We start from the raw sequence: 19,401 nt of genomic DNA on the forward strand, positions 1-19,401 counted from the left end.
GGTGAGAATACAGATATGCCCTTCGTTGTTAATTCCCTGTCAAGGAATATGGTGAGAATACAGATATGCCCTTCGTTGTAAATACCCTGGCAAGGAGTGTGGAGGGAATACAGCTATGCCTTTCGTTGTTAATTCCCTGTCAAGGAGTGTAGTGAGAATACAGATATGCCCTTCGTTGTAAATACCCTGGCAAGGAGTGTAGAGGGAATACAGATATGCCTTTCGTTGTAAATACCCTGGCAAGGAGTGTGGAGGGAATACAGATATGCCCTTCGTTGTCAATTCCCTGGCAAGGAGTGTGGAGGGAATACAGCTATGCCTTTCGTTGTTAATCCCGTCAAGGAGTGGGAGGGGAAAAAGATATGACCTTCGTTGTGAATTCCCTGTCAAGGAGTGTGAGGGATTAAAGATATGTCCTTCGTTGTAAATCCCCTATCAAGGAATTGGAGGGGAACATAGATCTGCCCTTCGTTGTTAATCCCCTGTGTAACAGTGGGAGAAGAATAGAGATATGCCCTTCGTTGTTTATCCACTATCAAGGAGTGGGAGGAGAATATAGATATGCCCTTCGTTGTGAATTCCCTGTCAAGGAGTTGGAGGGGAATACAGATATATCCTTCGTTGTTAATCCCCTGCGAAGGAGTGCGGTGGGAATATAGATATTACCTTCGTTGTTAATCTACTGTCAAGGAGAGTGGTGGGAATACAGATATGCCCTTCGTTGTAAATTCCCTGTCAAGGAATGTGGTGGGAATACAGATATGCCCTACGTTGTAAATCCCCTGTCAAGGAGTGTGGTGGGAATATAGATATGCCCTTCTTGTAAATCCACTGTCAAGGAGTGTGGTGGGAATACAGATATGCCCTACGTTGTAAATCCCCTGTCAAGGAGTGTGGAGGGAATACAGATATGCCCTTCTTGTAAATCCACTGTCAAGGAGTTGGAGGGGAATACAGATATATCCTTCGTTGTTAATCCCCTGTGAAGGAGTGCGGTGGGAATATAGATATTACCTTCGTTGTTAATCTACTGTCAAGGAGTGTGGTGGAAATACAGATATGCCCTTCGTTGTAAATCCCATGTCAAGGAATGTGGTGGGAATACAGATATGCCCTACGTTGTAAATCCCCTGTCAAGGAATGTGGTGGGAATATAGATATGCCTTTCGTTGTAAATCCCCTGTCAAGGCGGGGTGGGAATATAGATATGCACTTCGTTGTTAATTCCCTGTCAAGGAGTGTGTGTGTGTGTGTGGGGGGGGGGGGTATGTTGTACGCTGTTATCCCATGGGACTACAAATTTACCCGATGTCCGTCCGGAAAAACTTGATCCTTCATTAGCTCAAGAAGTGTTGATGAAACCTGGTATTTGGTTGGAGGACCGTTAGATTAAGCATGTCCGTTCATGAAACTGGCCATATGTTCTACTCATCGTATTAACATTTGGACATCTCCGGGTCAAGGTCGAGGTCATTATACTAGGTAAGGGTTTTCGTTGCTAGCTCCCTATTGTAACCTACACATATTGAATGATCAGTCTGGATGTGAATATTATCATCGATGCAACGTGCAGGGCAAATTGTGGAAACAGAAGGATATTAAATTTCATACTAGTGATGTTGACGTCCAGATCTTAACATAAGATAAAGGTGTGCCGCAGCTAGGAATATGTTTATTAAATTCATCAGCTTTGTAGGTCGCTAACGAGTATGATTCATTGTAGTTATAATAGAACAAATTAATCAGACCCATTGTTTAGATTATTTGCTTGGGATATGCAAGATACGTATACAAAATATATTTAGCATGGTTACCATGAGAATGTTTTGTGTTTTGATTGGCTGGCAGCTGTAAGGGCTCTGGGCGAAAGTAAATTTGGTCAGTAAGTGAGGTGCGAGTGAAAAGACATGAACGAATGTTTTGGGCTTTGGTTAAATAAATCGGAATACGTACCAATGTTTAGTAAGTTATATTTTGTAACATTTTTGTTTTTTATAAATGAAGTTAATCTACAATATATAACGGAAAGGTTAGTTAAGGCAATTTTTGATGGCTACAAAACTTCAGAGCATTTTCGTAACTTTAAGTATTTTTGAATGTCCTGAAAAATACTCTGTGAACATCTATTTGCTATGTTAATTGCATTATTTGGATTATTATTGTGTATATGATGTATATATGTGTCTTGATTATTGTGTTTGGGTTATTTCAGATAATCGTTCATACGTTCATACGTTCCAACGTCCCTTAGCGTTCAATTACGTTCTGTTGTGCTGACTGATTGACTTTTTGATTGTATGGAATAAATGTGAACGAGTATATTACAACGAGTTCCGGTTTATTATGTGAAAAAGCAGATCCCGCGGTTTAGTGACTTTGAAACCGCGACAGTTATTAAACATTGAAGTTTGCAATGTGCAAAGTGGATTAAGTGCTTAATTGGATTACGATGTCAACTGGTTCGATACGTGACGTCGACGTCTCTGAAGACGGCAGAGCGGCGATCGACGGTGAACAGCTAAATCATGATCTAGCTAGGAATTCGGCTTTGTTAGCCAGGCAGTACAAAACTGCAGAGCTACTTATGGTGAGCGAGAGCGTGTCAAATTACACCTCGCTAATTGGCATACAGAAAGAAATACGAGAACAATACGAGGTTCTGGCCGTTACCTATGAGAGGTTTATCAGCTCGTTAAGTGGGCAGGGCAGAGATGAAATGGGAGAGTCGTTTAAAAGGTTACAAATGGAATTTGTTGAAAAGAATAACATGATTATAGACTGGTGCCGGAACGTTAGACAAGAACATGAGACTGGCTCATCGGTGTCGTCCAAGAGTGAAAGAGATATTTCTATACAGAGAAAACTGTCTGAACTTAAACTTTCTCAATTAAAGGAAAGACAAAGACTTGAGTCACAACAAAAGGAGTTAAAAATGAAAATAGAAGAACAAGAATTAATCAATGAAATAGAACGTTCAAAACCTGAAGAATCTTTATGTGACGAAGATGACTTGCCAAGTTTGGCAGACATCAAACCTGTTGTTCAATTGCCAATATTCACGGATCAACACGATGACACAGATGATAAGAACAACTCTGTTGCAGCGTTACCTCTCACTGAACAACCATCGAGGGGGATAACGTTCGGTGACGTTGTAGGGCAGCAGAACGGCGGTGCTGACGAACTGTGTGTGGAAGCGGGAACGCACCTCGAGGAGACGGCGGAGATGGAAGCATTTTCCAGGGGTTACAAGCGATGGCCAATACCATCCAGGAGAGTTTTAATTTACCGAGACCTGACATTTTAACTTTTAGTGGTAATCCGGCAGATTATTGCAAATTTATGAGAACTTTTGAAACAAACATTGAGAGTAGAGTTACTGATTCTAGGTCACGTCTGTCTTATCTCATTCAATATTTTCAAGGTGAGGCTGAGCGATCTATTGAGGACTGCGTTGTACTTTCACCTGATAATGGGTTTTCAAGAGCGAAGGCAATTTTAGCTTCACGGTATGGTAAGCCGCATCTTGTCGCGCGGTCCCATGTAGATCGTTTAGTTAATGGTCAGCCGTTAAAAGCAAATGATGTTCAGGGTCTCATGAGATTATCCCTAGATATGGAAAAATGTGAGATTACACTATCTCAGTTAGGTTTTATGTCAGATGTTAATAGCTCTGAAAATTTGAGGAAAATAGTAAAACGCCTACCTATGCACATTAAAACAAAATGGGTTGATAAGGCTAGTTCAATTATTGACGATGGCCGAGAACCAAACTTTAATGATTTAATGAAGTTTGTTGATAAACGGGCTATCGTGGCAAATACTATGTATGGGCAAGATTTAGCTGGTGATGGGGTCAATAAAGGGAGAGATAGAGCTGGTGTGAATGGGCCGAAAAGTGAGAGAGTTACTTTAGCCACATCAGTAAGTAATAATGACATTGTGCCAGCAGCGCGTATCTTGTCATGTGTATTCTGTAAGGGTCGGCATAAACTGATAGACTGCAATGAATTTAAACAAACGGATGTTGAATGCAAAATAGCATTTGTAAGGAAGTACAAAATGTGCGACAATTGTTTAAACTTCAAGCAAATTGCAAAGTTTTGTAGGAAGCAGAGCGGATGTGACGTACCGGGATGCAGAATGAAACATCATGCCATGCTGCATCGAGGTAACCAGAGTATAGCGACGGGCAGTTGTACATCGACGAATTTGAGTGGTTATGGCACAAAGGTATGTCTACGAATCGTTCCGGTAGCCGTGCATCGGGGATCGAAGACAGTGCAAACCTATGCTTTGTTGGATGCGGGGTCTGACGTCACACTTTGTAGCGATTCCCTAGTTAAAAGTCTAGACACTAAAGGTAAGTCCTTAGAGTTTTTATAACAACTGTTAATGGAAGTAACGAGAAGAAAATGGGCATAGAGTTTAATGCAGAGGTAAGTTCTATTGACGGACATGGGCATTTGACCCTTCCAAGAGTGTGGTCTGTAGAACGTTTGCCTGTATCTCTGGATTCACTCCCGAGGAGATCGGAATTGGCTAAGTGGGATCACTTAGCTGGCATTGAGTTGCCTAATATAGACGCAAATGAAGTTGGGCTTTTGATTGGCAATGACACACCGGAAGCCTTCTGGGTGGAAGAAGAAAGAAGAGGTAAGCGCAGCGAACTATATGCTATAAGATCGATTTTAGGTTAGACGAACATTGGGCCTACAGGTAAGGTGTCCACAAATTTAAATGTCAATGTGCATTATCAACAAGCCGATGTATTACAGCAAATGCACACACTTTGGTCTACAGACTTTCCGGAGTACGTAGCTAACGCTAAAAGAGAGATGTCACAAGACGACCGACGAGCGTTAGGTATAATGATGCAGACAATAGAGGATGGACATTACAAAATTGGACTACCTTGGCGCGATGACCAATGTCTTCCACATAACAAACGTCTAGCAGGCCTGAAAAGGAAATTGCAAGGAAATGATTATTTGCATAAAATGTATAGTGATACAATGGAAGGATATATGTTGAAAGGTCATGCAAAACGAGTATGCGAAAGTGAGACAGAGAGTAAAAGTGACAGGATTTGGTACCTACCGCATCACCCAGTTGTAAGTCCCCGGAAGCCAGGAAAGGTAAGAGTAGTATTTGACTGCGCTGCAAAATACAAAGGTGTGTCACTGAATGATCGGCTGCTTTAAGGTCCAGATTTAGTAAATAATATAGTCGGAGTACTTACGAGTTTCAGAGAGGAAAGGATTGCGTTAATGGCAGATATTGAAGCTATGTTTCACCAAGTGCGGGTAATGGATGAAGACTGCCAAGCGCTAAGATTTCTGTGGTGGCCCGAAGGGGACTTAACTCGACAGCCTGAATGCCACCAGATGCAAGTGCATTTGTTTGGCGCAACTTCCTCGCCGAGCTGCTCAGCGTATGCATTAAGAAGAACGGCGACTGCCAATGCAGAAATGTATGCACCGGAAGTAACCACAACACTGGAGAGGAACTTCTATGTTGATGATCTATTAAAGTCAACAAACAACAAGGAAAATGCAGTTTTGCTCATTCGGAACTCCTCGGCCATTTTTTTCAAAAACAACATCGGATGTATGTCGGTACATCTGTTGAAGTAGTCCGTATTTTTTAATAAAAGCATTAATTAAATGTAGTGTTTAAGAGTTCTATTCATTGCTCTCAGTTTAAATTGATTGCCAGTGAAGTGTATTATTGCAAACATAATTACGATTCCCAAGAGTTAAGTCATAAATTTAACTACTAAATAAGATTACTTCGCGATCTATTTGCAGCGGACTTAAACGTACCACTTTTTAAGTATGTAAACCGTCCATATACATCCGAGGTTGTTTTTGAAAAAATGGCCGAGGAGCTCCGAATGCAGTTTTGCTTTGTAAGGATCTCCGAGAAATGCTCGGTCGAGGTGGCTTCAGACTTACAAAGTGGATGTCGAACTGCCAAGAAGTTGTTGATTCAATCCCACCGGAAGAGCGAGCAAAACCGTCCCTAACTGTCAATCTAGAAGATGACAACGAGTTCGAAAGAACACTCGGTCTTCCGTGGAACATCCGAGATGATGCTTTCTTTTTTGACGTACATCTGAAAGAAAAGGTGCCTACACAAAGAGGAGTTTTATCTGTAGCGAGCTCCTTATACGATCCGTTAGGATTTGTAGCTCCAGTGACATTGATTCCGAAGTTGATACTACAGAACGCATGTCGTCAAGGCTTAACGTGGGATCAAAAACTTAATGAATCCGACATAGAAAAGTGGTGTGATTGGCTTACAAATTTGCCAAAGTTGTCATCTGTAAAAATTGAAAGGTGTCTAAAGGCGGGTGACCTTGATATCTCCGCATGCAATGTAGAGCTGCATATGTTCAGTGATGCTTCACAATACGCCTACGGAGCAGCAGCATACATTAAGATATATGACAGACAAGGAAACGGCAAATGTTCCTTTGTGATGGGGAAATCTAGGTTAGCGCCCATCAAGACCGTAACCATACCGAGACTTGAATTAGCAGCTGCAGTAGTATCGGTAAAATTGTTTCAGATGCAGATTAAAGAACTGGACACAAATGTCGACAACTGCTATTTTTGGACCGACTCAATGATTGTTCTAGGGTATGTTCGAAATACTTCACGGCGTTTTAAGACGTATGTTGCTAACAGGTCAGCTCTTATTCATGAACTGACTTCCCCAAATGATTGGAGGTACGTGCCCACAAACATGAATCCAGCTGACTTAGCTTCCAGGGGTGTACACCCGGAGGAAGGAGGGAAACTTTTTATATGGTTGAACGGACCAAAATTTCTGAACATGGAGAAAGATGATTGGCCACATGAACCTGATGGAATCACGACGGAGTACGAAGATGTTGAAATGAAACCAGCTGTAGTGACTAGTATGGTCCAGTCTCAATTCTGATATCCTAAACAGATATTCAGATTGGTAAAAACTGCAACGAGCTGTTGCTTGGCTGCTTAGATTGAAGACCTTTATGATACACAGATACTTGAAACATGAAACAAAGGAGATATTTACAGGTGGTTGTTTGTCACTGAAAGAAATTAAAACTGCTAGGAAGTTGATACTAATGAAGGTGCAGGAAAGTGCCTACGGTGACGAATTTAGTAAACTGACTTCAAATAAGACGATATCTAGCAACATCAAGCTCGCTAGTAAAACTGTGTCACGTGCTTAATGAGGGTCTGTTACGAGTTGGCGGGCGATTTCAGTACACTGAATTTTCCGAGGATAGCAAACATCCGATCGTTTTACCAAGCAAACACCACGTGACAGAACTTATAGGACGGAAATATCACGAGGTTAATCATCACATGGGAGCTCATCATGTATTATCGTTGACTCGACAGTCGTATTGGATAATTCACGGAATAAGGACAGTGAAACATGTAGTCAGTGCATGCATGGATTGTAAACGGCGCTTCAGGAAAACACAACGACAACAGATGGCACCGTTGCCAGTTGAGAGGCTTACTCCGGACAAACCTCCATTTACGTATGTTGGTGTGGACTATTTCGGGCCTATGTATGTCAAGGTCGGTCGTTGCCAACAGAAACGATACGGGTGCCTGTTTACCTGCTTGACGACACGAGCAGTACATATTGAAATCGCACATAGCTTAGGAACAGACTCGTTTGTATGTGCATTGCAACGTTTCATGAGTAGAAGGGGAAAACCAAAAAAGATTTTCAGCGATAATGGTACTAATCTTACTTCCGGAGAAAGGGAATTAAGAGCAGAAATTGCCGAATGGAACCAGAGTCGTATCATGAATGAATTGGTGCAGAAAGACATAGAATGGCAGTTCATTCCTCCATATGCGAGTCATATGGGTGGAGTGTGGGAAAGACTGGTTCAGTCAGTAAAGAGAGCCTTAAAATCGGTAGTCAAAGAGCAGCTTTTGAATGACTATTACAATATATAACGAAAAGGTTAGTTAAGACAATTTTTGATGGCTACAAAACTTCAGAGCATTTTCGTAACTTTAAGTATTTTTGAATGTCCTGAAAATACTCTGTGAACATCTATTTGCTATGTTAGTTGCACTATTTGGATTATTATTGTGTATATGATGTATGTGTCTTGATTATTGTGTTTGGGTTATTTCAGATAATCGTTCATACGTTCATACGTTCATACGTTCCAACGTCCCTTAGCGTTCAATTACGTTCTGTTATGCTGACTGATTGACTTTTTGATTGTGGAATAAATGTGAACGAGTATGTTACAACGAATTCCGGTTTATTATGTGAAAAAGCAGATCCCGCGGTTTAGTGACTTTGAAACCGCGACAAAAGGTATGGTATTGTTCTCGTTGTAAACATGATTTTAAGTGATGTAGACCTCCTTCGTGTATTGGGCAGTTTAGGTTTTCGATCGACTTTTGGTTACCATTTAAATTAATATTGTATTAAAAATATTTAAAGAAAAAAAGACACCGATAGTAAAAAAAGTCAGATATATTTATAAAAACAACAAAACCTAAGAAATATGAACTTGACAAACACTATTTTGTGTCATGTATATGAATATGTCTTTCACCTTTCATAATTGGCTGTCTACCTTTCTACACATGAGAAGTGTTCATTGACCATGAAAATATAACAAATCTTCACTAACCGCATCGTTTGTATTCACAAAATCGAAAATATGCACTGCTAACCTAATATATTGATATATAAGTGTGTAGGTAAATTGTTACGATTATTAAATCCTTGTTAGAATGGTTCATGATGCTTGAAGTCAACTGCACTCTTGAAGTTGTTCATGCAGATGACTCTATGGCGTTTTGACGTACGGGAGACATATTGATTTGGTCTAAAACCCTCACATGAAATGAATTGGTGTATATCGGCAGTGCCTTTTAATGGCTGTTTATTTTATTGTAACCATTGTCATTAATTTGAATTGACGTCATTATCTGACGCACTGCTAACGCTACTGCTAGTACTCTGCCGCGGAAGACATTTAGGTGTCGTCTTCTCGAAGATTATATCGGTTATCGTCTGTGGCAAGAATGAGAGGATGGCGGCACGGATTTTGCCGGCCGGTGTCGCAGCTACGTAACGTGCTTGTGGATTGACGTCAGTGACGGCATTCTCCATGAGATCTATGACGTATGTCGTATTTGGAATGGCACGTTTCATTTGATTGTCAATGTTGTGGATAAATGCGTCAAAATATTCGTCGCCGTACGCTTCCTTGATTTCCGGCGGCGTCTCGCTCCACGACTTCCGGTTTTGTTGTTCGAGTACGTTCTTCTCCGAGATCGGTGTTCTGGAAATTGATGGTTTTTAACATTCATTACACTGCATGTTGGTATTTATCTATTTATAAAAAATGCAAATTTTGCCGACGGAAAATGTGCATCTGTATTTTCTATGAATTTAATAATAGAAATCTTTATGGGTTATTAGTGACTTATTATTTATAACATTATGATGGTTTGAATAAAACCAAGTGTATATATATATAATTATATAAGTAATGACTCGCTTACTTGTAAAGAGTGGGTTCTATTGTCACAACCTTCACATGAAATTTCTTCATTTCTAATCGGAGAGCGTCCGAGAACGCAATGCAGGCGCGCTTTGACATGGAGTATGCGGCAAACGCAGGGAATGTGTAGCGACCTGAAAGGAAGACAAACTATAGCAATATACATGACGTCGTCAGCGAACACGAGTCCTGTGTATGAAACAGGTTACGTTGCATTTTTTTGCGATGTTGGGCGTCTCATGAGCAGGCAATTATAGTGTGTTTTTTAAATATTTTGGAAAAGGTTAATTAATTTTACACATTGTTTAAAGCTTGTTTTGTATTCCCTTCTCTTGTCAAAAAATTGTTTTGGTTGTTAACGTGAAAACATTAACGGGGCGTCATTTATATTAATAATTGGTAGTAGATAAAATCATTCCATTCGCTCCAAACCAGTGTATGCATTTTCAGTATTTAATGAATTCCTTTTCAATATTTTTTCTTCTCAGTATTCATTCACACGTTTGAAAAACACTTAATTTCTGATCAGTATTTTATCTTCAGATGGATCTTATACAAGTAATGTATTTGCTCTTTATGTCCGATAGCTTCGAAGCAATGCAATTACCTGCAAGACTGGCGACATTTACAACGCGCCCCTGCGCGGTCCTTATAAGCGGTAGAAACGCCTTAGTAACGCGCACGACCCCCAGTACGTTAACGTCCAGGATACGTTGGAACTGCAAAACGGAACACCACTCGATCTCCGTGAAAATGGCCACCCCAGCGTTGTTCACGACTGCCCACAAACCTGTAAAGTAGTGGACATTGATTTAATGAGCACAAAGTCTCGTCTTGTTCCCTCCTAAATTGTTCAAGTATTCTTTAGACATAACGCATATGGATGATATCCATGCATGTACAATAAAGGAAAATGTTGATGAGATAACACACAGGGAAGCTTGAATATTTTTATCACAGTTGACAATGAAATGTAAGTGTATACAAATTTACTCTTACCATGATCACCGATATTTTCCTTGACGTACTTGACGGCCCCACGCACCTGCCATTCGTCCGTGACGTCAACGGACAACACGTGAAGTTTCCCGGTGCAGTCGGCCTTGAGCTTCTGGGCGCCCGTGCACTCAGGGTTAAGGCAGCCTGCAAAAACCAGGTAGCCGCGCGCGAACAACCGTCGGGCAAGACTGTTCCCAAAACCACTGTCGCAGCCTTACAATGGAAGAAAATACATGATTGACATAATGATATATAACAACATTTCTCGGCGTCGTTCGTCCCACTTGTGGACTTTTGACAACCCTAAACAATCAATGCGTCTCTGAACGAAGCAGGAGTCAGGGGCGGTGCATTGGAAGAAAGGTATGTTTATCAAAAAAGAATGATGTTGAAAATAAATTAGATTTGAATGACATAACACATGAAATTTATGCAGCCGTTCATCCTTTTAGAGCATGTTCTATGACCAAATGCGAAGAAATGAGATAGTGAATGAGTTTTTCCCAGCTAACTTCAAGCAGCCAAGTAAGTCGGGAGAACCTGATTTCAGCAAAAACAATATTGACGAGGTCTTTTGAGACCCCGGATTTCCATTTGCTCTGTATTAATGACCCTGGGGAAATCACATCATGACGAAGACTGAACTTCCTGCCAGCTCCAATCATAATGCCTGGCAGGTGTGCTAACATTTTATTAATTTAGATGATATGACTTGCTTTCATAATCCCACACATTTTCGAGCCATTCAAGCATTTTCCACGAGTGAATCTCAATATAGCATGTCGAATGTGGGAATTATTACGACAACAGATACGTTTACCATAGTTTCTATTTATTTCACATACATGTGTGTATATATGTATTATACTAATTTTAAGATTTAAGCCAGGTTTGAAAAGGGCACGGTGCTGCAGAAAAAAATACAGGTTGCTAAGGGTGAAAGGGGCACATTGTATCGGGCTGTGATGAATTTGACAGAAAAATGTCAAATATGTAAAGTTTGTACGTATTTATAATAATATTATAAGTGTTAATTATAAAGAAATAAAAAAATGACCGTTTTAAGAATGTTTTTACACAGAAGGCAGAAGGTTGCATGTAGATCTCGTTAATCACGTGGTTAACTTTAACGAAGTTCAATCGGTCCATTTTAGTCGAATTTAAAATGTTGCCATATTTAAATAAGAATACGAAAAAAAAAAAACCCCATCTACCAGTCTTTATTAGGGTTTTGGCCCGTTCATGCTATCAGCTTAGCGTACAAGATATTTTAGTTAATTCAAACACTGATGTGGCTGACATAAAACGCGTTAATGAATGTATTTGTCTATGTCACAGTTTGCTGGTGGCCTTCGTAGTTTAGTTTCACAAATAATGACTTTAATTGTACCTTAAAGCTTGCTGTATCGTCCGACTCATTTTATGGGACCTTTGTTTACATTTTAAGGACCCATGTAATTGTTTCATCTTAATAAGCGTCGGGAAATTTTAAACTGGAACTTAAACTCGATCAATTTTCCAATATTGTGTATACCTTTATATATGAATACACTATATATTTTACAGTTAAGAACAATGCGCAGATATCAAACGTTTTAGAACATGAAACCAACTAAATATCTATGAACGGACAATAAATTTTCTTGCCTTGAGATATTCTTCATTGCACAATTTAGAATTAGACTGAAGTAAAGCAAATGAAATATATTAGTTATGGAATGCACTGTAGATAAAAACGGTATATTAAGTAGTTATATCGCTTCAACCCAACTATTTGTCGAACGTACAGATATACTCTTACACTGCAAAAGAAGATTGGCTTAAAAGTTAGCCCTTGTATTGCATGATATAGTCGATGTACGCGAACTGAGTATGAACAGCATTTTCCCCTCGTTAAAATATTGACTATAGCTAAAAGTATACTACGAACTACTTTAATGATATTTTTGTATATTAATTCTGTATAAAATATGCATACATTGTAATTGAACGCGAAACACCTACCGGTGATGAAAACTGCCTTTCCGGAAGGATCTACTCTCACGATTTTGTGTGGGTATAAGGCCAGCGCTCCGAGCGACCCCAGCAGCCATATGGCGGCAACTCCCCCTTGCCCCGACCACCAGAGGGCCAGCCCGACAACCACCGCAGCCACAGCAAGACGCGCTCTGTCCATGATAGAGCCTAATGTAGTTAATATTCCTGTACTAAGTGTTTTTACATGGAATTAAATATATCCGAACACGGAAGTTCACATTTAATGCTGACTTTCTCCTTCAAGCTGTAACTTATACGTCGCACTCTTGATCCACTTTCACAAGTTTCGCTCACGGTTTCTGCCTTTTGGGGTAACATCTAACACTTTATAGTCCGCTCATGTTCAAGGCGATGTGAAAAGAGCGTGTAATATTACCATTCATATATGTCTATTAATGTTTTCTGTTTACGCGTGATAGTCGGATTTTTATTTAAAAAATATTTCCACAATATTTGATAATTGTTTCCGATAATATGTTATAAATTGGCACAAAAACGCGTTCCACAAGCACTAAAAAAACTAGATCGCTGATGTTGAATGTTTAAATAGTAAATGCACGCAGTAAAAGTGTGTTTCGTCTGTTTATCTAGTTCTCATATCTTTCGATCCAATGTACTTCAATATTTCACTTTTATACCATGACAGTCCAAATTTGATCTAAACCCCAATATCAGGTGTGTGAAACAATTTATTGTGTATTGGTATGTTTAGTTTGTTTACAATGACCCAATTTTCCCTTAAGAAGTCATTGGATTAAAACAAGGTCACAGTACCTAGATACTGGATCGTACATACACCACCCACCAGCTCACGTGCTTAACCAAGCAAAAACACAGAACTTTTCCGTCCATTACGGCCTATGCCCTGCTGGTTATCTCAGGGTGTTCGCCTAGCTTCAAGACTTATCTTCATGTTCTAATTCTGATAACCTTATCTGACATAAATACCTGTTGAAAATGGTATTTAGATTAAAATCACCACAACAGTACACCATGGAAAATCCTTCTTCAAAAGAATAGCAAAACGTTTATAATGTTGTTATAAATGTCTTACGTATTTAAACCTTTTTAGACTAACAATTAACATGGATTAACTGACTCTTTTCAAATTCCCAAATGCCTATTACCATAACCATATACATTACAACCGTACATTCATGCTCGCTATATCATGTGTGCAAGGACAGTATAGCCTATTTAGAAATACGCATAATAGCTTAATCAGTGATTCGTCACTATTTCATTTCATTTGATAAATATATATTTCGCAATAGTCATTGCTACTTCCAAAACATACACATTCCCTTAAATGAGTACAATCAAGATTTACACTTGATATATGCAAAAAGAAATCCATTAATTCTGATGCAGTATTATGTTAATCGCATTTGACTTTAAATAATGATCAAGCCAAAAAAACAAAAAACATACGACTTGTTAAGATAAAAACAAAACAAATGGGAAAATTTTGAGGCCTTTTTAATGGGAACATTTGTGACTGATTTTGTGTTTGGCACAAAGCTATTAATTGAAAACCTCAAATATTAAGGCTCTTTTTTATCTGTAATAAAATGTCCACTCCAGCCAGTTTCAATGCCCATTACAGCCAGTGGTAATGTTCATAACAACTAGTTCCTGTTACAATTATAGCAGTTTCAATGACAATAACGGCCAGTTGCAGTGCCCATTAAAGCCAGTTGCAATGCTAATTACAGCTTATTGCAATGTCCACTTCAGCCAGTTGCAGTGCACATTATAACCAGTCGCGATTCCCATTAAAGCCAGTTGCAATGCTAATTACAGCTTATTGCAATGTCCACTTCAGCCAGTTGCAGTGCACATTATAACCAGTCGCGATTCCCATTAAAGCCAGTTGCAATGCTAATTGCTGCTTATTGCAATGTCCACTACAGCCAGTTGCAGTGCACATTATAGCCAGTCGCGATGCCCATTAAAGCCAGTTGCAATGCTAATTACAGCTAATTGCAATGTCCACTTCAGCCAGTTGCAGTGCACATTATAGCCAGTCGCGATTCCCATTAAAGCCAGTTGCAATGCTAATTGCAGCTTATTGCAATGTCCACTACAGCCAGTTGCAGTGCACATTATAGCCAGTCGCGATGCCCATTAAAGCCAGTTGCAATGCTAATTAAAGCTTATTGCATTGTCACTACAGCCAGTTGCAATACCCATAATAGTCAGTTGCAATGCCCATTAAAGCCAGTTGCAATGCTAATTATAGCTATTTGCAATGCCTACTACAGCTAGTAGCAGTGCCCATTATTGTCAGTTGCAATGCTCATTACAGCTATTTGTTATTTTCATTACAACCATTTAAAATGTATATTTCCTTACAGCCAGTTGCACTGCTAAATATAGCTACGAGTAATTGCAATGTCCACTAGAGTCAGTTGTAATGTTCATTATGGCCAGATGCAATACTCAATACAGCCTGCTCATGAAATCAAAATGTAGGTTTCCTTTTCAGGCAGTTGCAATGTTCAATACAACTGGCAGCAATGTTTATGAGGTACAGCCAGTCGCTATGTTCATAACAGCAAATTTAAATGTCCATCATAGACCGTTGCAATGCCCATTATAACTGTTTGCAATGCCCATTATAACTGTTTGCAATGCCCATTATAACTGTTTGCAATGCCCACTACAGCTAGTTGCAATCCCATGATAGCCATTTGCAATATGTACTTCACGCAGTTGCAACGGCTGATACAGCAAGATCCAATGACCCTTTCAACCAATTTCAGTGCATAACCGCCAGTTGTAATGTTCATTACAAGTTGCTGTGTATTAAAGCAGTTGCAATTCCCAAAACATCCATCTGCAGTACCCAATTAAAGCTAGTTGCATTGACCATAACCACCAATTGCAAAGCTCATAAAAGCCAATTGTAATGTGCATAAAAGCCGGTTGCAATGCCACTTACAGACAGTTGCAATTGCCATTTCAACATGATTCAATGTCCACAACGGTCAATTGAAATGCCCATTACAGCCACAGTTGTAAGGCCCGAAAAAGTCAGCTGCAAGTCCACAAATAGTGAGTTGCAGGGCTCATTACAGCCTTCCCATTATAGTCAGTTACAGGGCAGATTACAGTCTTCCCATTATAGTCAGTTGCAGGGCTTATTACAGTCTTCCCATTATAGTCAGTTGCAGGGCTCATTACATCCCTCCCCTTATAGTCAGTTGCAGGGCTCATTACAGTCTTCCCATTATAGTCAGTTGCAAGGCTCATTACAGTCTTCCCATTATAGTCAGTTGCAGTGCTCATTACAGCCTTCCCATTATAGTCAGTTACAGGGCAGATTACAGTCTTCCCATTATAGTCAGTTGCAGGGCTCATTACAGTCTTCCCATTATAGTCAGTTGCAGGGCTCATTACAGCCTTCCCATTATAGTCAGTTGCAGGGCTCATTACAGTCTTCCCATTATAGTCAGTTGCAAGGCTCATTACAGCCTTCCCATTATAGTCAGTTGCAGTGCTCATTACAGTCTTCCCATTATAGTCAGTTCCAGGGCTCATTACAGCCTTCCCTATACAGCTAGTTGCAAGGCTCATTACAGTCTTCCCATTATAGTCAGTCGCAGGGCTCATTACAGCCTTCCCATTATAGTCAGTTACAGGGCAGAGTACAGTCTTCTCATTATAGACAGTTGCAGGGCCCATTACAGCCCCCCCCCCCCCACACCTTATAGTCAGTTGCAGGGCTCATTACATCCCTCCCCTTATAGTCAGTTGCAGGGCTCATTACAGCCTTCCCATTATAGTCAGGTGCAGGGCTCATTACAGTCTTCCCATTATAGTCAGTTGCAGGGCTCATTACGGCCTTCCCATTATAGCCAGTTGCAGGACTCATTACAGCCTTCCCATTATAGTCAGTTGCAGGGCTCATTACAGCCTTCCCATTATAGTCAGTTGCAGGGCTCATTACAGCCTTCCCATTATAGTCAGTTGCAGGGCTCATTACAGTCTTCCCATTATAGTCAGTTGAAGGGCTCATTACAGCCTTCCCATTATAGTCAGTTGCAGTGCTCATTACAGTCTTCCAATTATAGTCAGTTGCAGGGCTCATTACAGCCTTCCCTATACAGCTAGTTGCAAGGCTCATTACAATCTTCCCATTATAGTCAGTCGCAGGGCTCATTACAGCCTTCCCATTATAGTCAGTTACAGGGCAGATTACAGTCTTCTCATTATAGTCAGTTGCAGGGCCCACTACAGCCCTCCCCTTATAGTCAGTTGCAGGGCTCATTACATCCCTCCCCTTATAGTCAGTTGCAGGGCTCATTACAGCCTTCCCATTATAGTCAGTTGCAGGGCTCATTACAGTCTTCCCATTATAGTCAGTTGCAGGGCTCATTACATCCCTCCCCTTATAGTCAGTTGCAGGGCTCATTACAGCCTTCCCATTATAGTCAGTTGCAGGGCTCATTACAGTCTTCCCATTATAGTCAGTTGCAGGGCTCATTACAGCCTTCCCATTATAGTCAGTTGCAGGGCTCATTACAGCCTTCCCATTATAGCCAGTTGCAGGGCAGATTACAGTATTCCCATTATAGCCAGTTGCAAGGCTCATTACAGCCTTCCCATTATAGCCAGTTGCAGGGCAGAGTACAGTCTTCCCATTATAGCCAGTTGCAGGGCTCATTACAGCCTTCCCCTTATAGTCAGTTTCAGGGCTCATTACAGCCTTCCCATTATAGTCAGTTGCAGGGCTCATTACAGTCTTCCCATTATAGCCAGCTGCAGGGCTCATTACAGCCTTCCCATTATAGTCAGTTGCAGGGCCCATTACAGCCCTCCCATTATAGTCAGTTGCAGGGCAGATTACAGTCTTTCCATTATAGCCAGTTTCAGGGCTCATTACAGCCATCCCATTATAGCCAGTTTCAGGGTTCATTACAGCCTTCCCATTATAGTGAGTTGCAGGGCTCATTACATCCTTCCCATTATAGTGAGTTGCAAGGCTCATTACAGTCTTCCCATTATAGTCAGTTGCAGTGCTCATTACAGCCTTCCCATTATAGTCAGTTGCAGGGCTCATTACATCCCCCCTTATAGTCAGTTGCAGGGCTCATTACAGCCTTCCCATTATAGTCAGTTGCAGGGCTCATTACAGCCTTCCCATTATAGTCAGTTGCAAAGCTCATTACAGCCTTCCCATTATAGCCAGTTGCAGGGCTCATTACAGCCTTCCCATTATAGTCAGTTGCAGGGCTCATTACAGCCTTCCCATTATAGTCAGTTTCAGTGTTCATTACAGCGCTCCCATTATAGTCAGTTGCAGGGCTCATTACAGCCTTCCCATTATAGCCAGTTGCAGGGCTCATTACAGCCTTCCCATTATAGCCAGTTGCAGGGCTCATTACAGTCTTCCCATACCAGCCAGTTGCAGGGCTCATTACAGCCTTCCCATTATAGCCAGTTGCAGGGCTCATTACAGTCTTCCCATTATAGCCAGTTGCAGGGCTCATTACAGCCTTCCCATTATAGTCAGTTGCAGGGCAGATTACAGCCTTCCCATTATAGCCAGTTGCAGGGCTCATTACAGTCTTCCCATTATAGTCAGTTGCAGGGCTCATTACAGCCTTCCCATTATAGCCAGTTGCAGGGCTCATTACAGCCTTCCCATTATAGCCAGTTGCAGGGCTCATTAAGTCTTCCCATACCAGCCAGTTGCAGGGCTCATTACAGCCTTCCCATTATAGCCAGTTGCAGGGCTTATTACAGTCTTCCCATACCAGCCAGTTGCAGGGCTCATTACAGCCTCCCCATTATAGTCAGTTGCAGGGCTCATTACAGCCTTCCCATTATAGCCAGTTGCAGGGCTCATTACAGCCTTCCCATTATAGCCAGTTGCAGGGCTCATTACAGTCTTCCCATTATAGCCAGTTGCAGGGCAGATTACAGCCTTCCCATTATAGCCAGTTGCAGGGCTCATTACAGTCTTCCCATTATAGTCAGTTGCAGGGCTCATTACAGTCTTCCCATTATAGCCAGTTGCAGGGCTCATTACAGTCTTCCCATTATAGCCAGTTGCAGGGCACTTTACAGTCTTCCCATTAAAGTCAGTTCCAGGGCTCATTACAGCCTTCCCATTACAGTGCTCATTTCAGCCTCCCCATATCAGCCAGTTGCAGGGCTCATTACAGCCTTCCCATTACAGTGCTCATTTCAGCCTCCCCATACCAGCCAGTTGCAGGGCTCATTACAGCCTCCCCATACCAGCCAGTTGCAGGGCTCATTACAGCCTCCCCATTACAGTTGCAGTGCTCATTACAGCCTTCCCATTACAGTGCTCATTTCAGCCTCCCCATACCAGCCAGTTGCAGGGCTCATTACAGCCTCCCCATACCAGCCAGTTGCAGGGCTCATTACAGCCTCCCCATACCAGCCAGTTGCAGGGCTCATTACAGCCTCCCCATTACAGTTGCAGTGCTCATTACAGCCTTCCCATTACAGCCAGTTGCAGGGCTCATTACAGCCTTCCCTATACAGCTAGTTGCAGGTCACATTACAGCCTTCCCATTATAGTCAGTTGCAGGGCTCATTACAGCCTTCCCATTATAGTCTTTGCAGGGCTCATTACAGCCTTCCCATTATAGTCAGATTCTCATTATGGTCAGTTGCAAAGCACATTACAATAGGCGTCAATGTTCAATATAGGCAATTGCAATGTCAATTACAGCTACAATGCCCATTACAATCCTTATTATATAGCCAAATTTCAATCCCCATTATAGCATGCAATGCTCATTACAGCCAGTTTCAATCCCTATTACAGCATGCAATGCTCA

The 19,401-nt window shown here is 41.1% G+C and overlaps 3 protein-coding genes across 3 annotated transcripts; 1 reads left to right on the forward strand and 2 right to left on the reverse strand.

The window, feature by feature from the left end:
• Nucleotides 1–5,928: 5,928 nt before the first annotated feature.
• Nucleotides 5,929–6,948, forward strand: LOC128216458 (uncharacterized). The gene has a single exon (XM_052923035.1). It carries the CDS (start codon nt 5,929–5,931, stop codon nt 6,946–6,948), a length of 1,020 nt encoding a protein of 339 aa, XP_052778995.1.
• Nucleotides 6,949–8,492: 1,544 nt separating this feature from the next.
• On the reverse strand, nt 8,493–13,694 carry LOC128246502 (17-beta-hydroxysteroid dehydrogenase type 6-like). The gene is made up of 5 exons (XM_052964732.1): nt 12,551–13,694; nt 10,547–10,759; nt 10,155–10,337; nt 9,549–9,681; nt 8,493–9,325 (listed from the first exon to the last, which is right to left on the reverse strand). The coding sequence occupies exons 1-5, from the start codon at nt 12,720–12,722 to the stop codon at nt 8,947–8,949; spliced, it is 1,080 nt and encodes a 359-aa protein (XP_052820692.1). The 5' UTR covers nt 12,723–13,694; the 3' UTR covers nt 8,493–8,946.
• Nucleotides 13,695–17,631: 3,937 nt separating this feature from the next.
• Nucleotides 17,632–18,258, reverse strand: LOC128216468 (prisilkin-39-like). Its single transcript, XM_052923045.1, has one exon. The coding sequence runs from the start codon at nt 18,256–18,258 to the stop codon at nt 17,632–17,634; it is 627 nt and encodes a 208-aa protein (XP_052779005.1).
• Between the last annotated feature and the right edge of the window lie 1,143 nt (nt 18,259–19,401).

This window comes from Mya arenaria, chromosome 2 (genome assembly GCF_026914265.1).
Source record: "Mya arenaria isolate MELC-2E11 chromosome 2, ASM2691426v1".
NCBI classification, from domain to species: Eukaryota; Metazoa; Mollusca; class Bivalvia; order Myida; family Myidae; genus Mya; species Mya arenaria.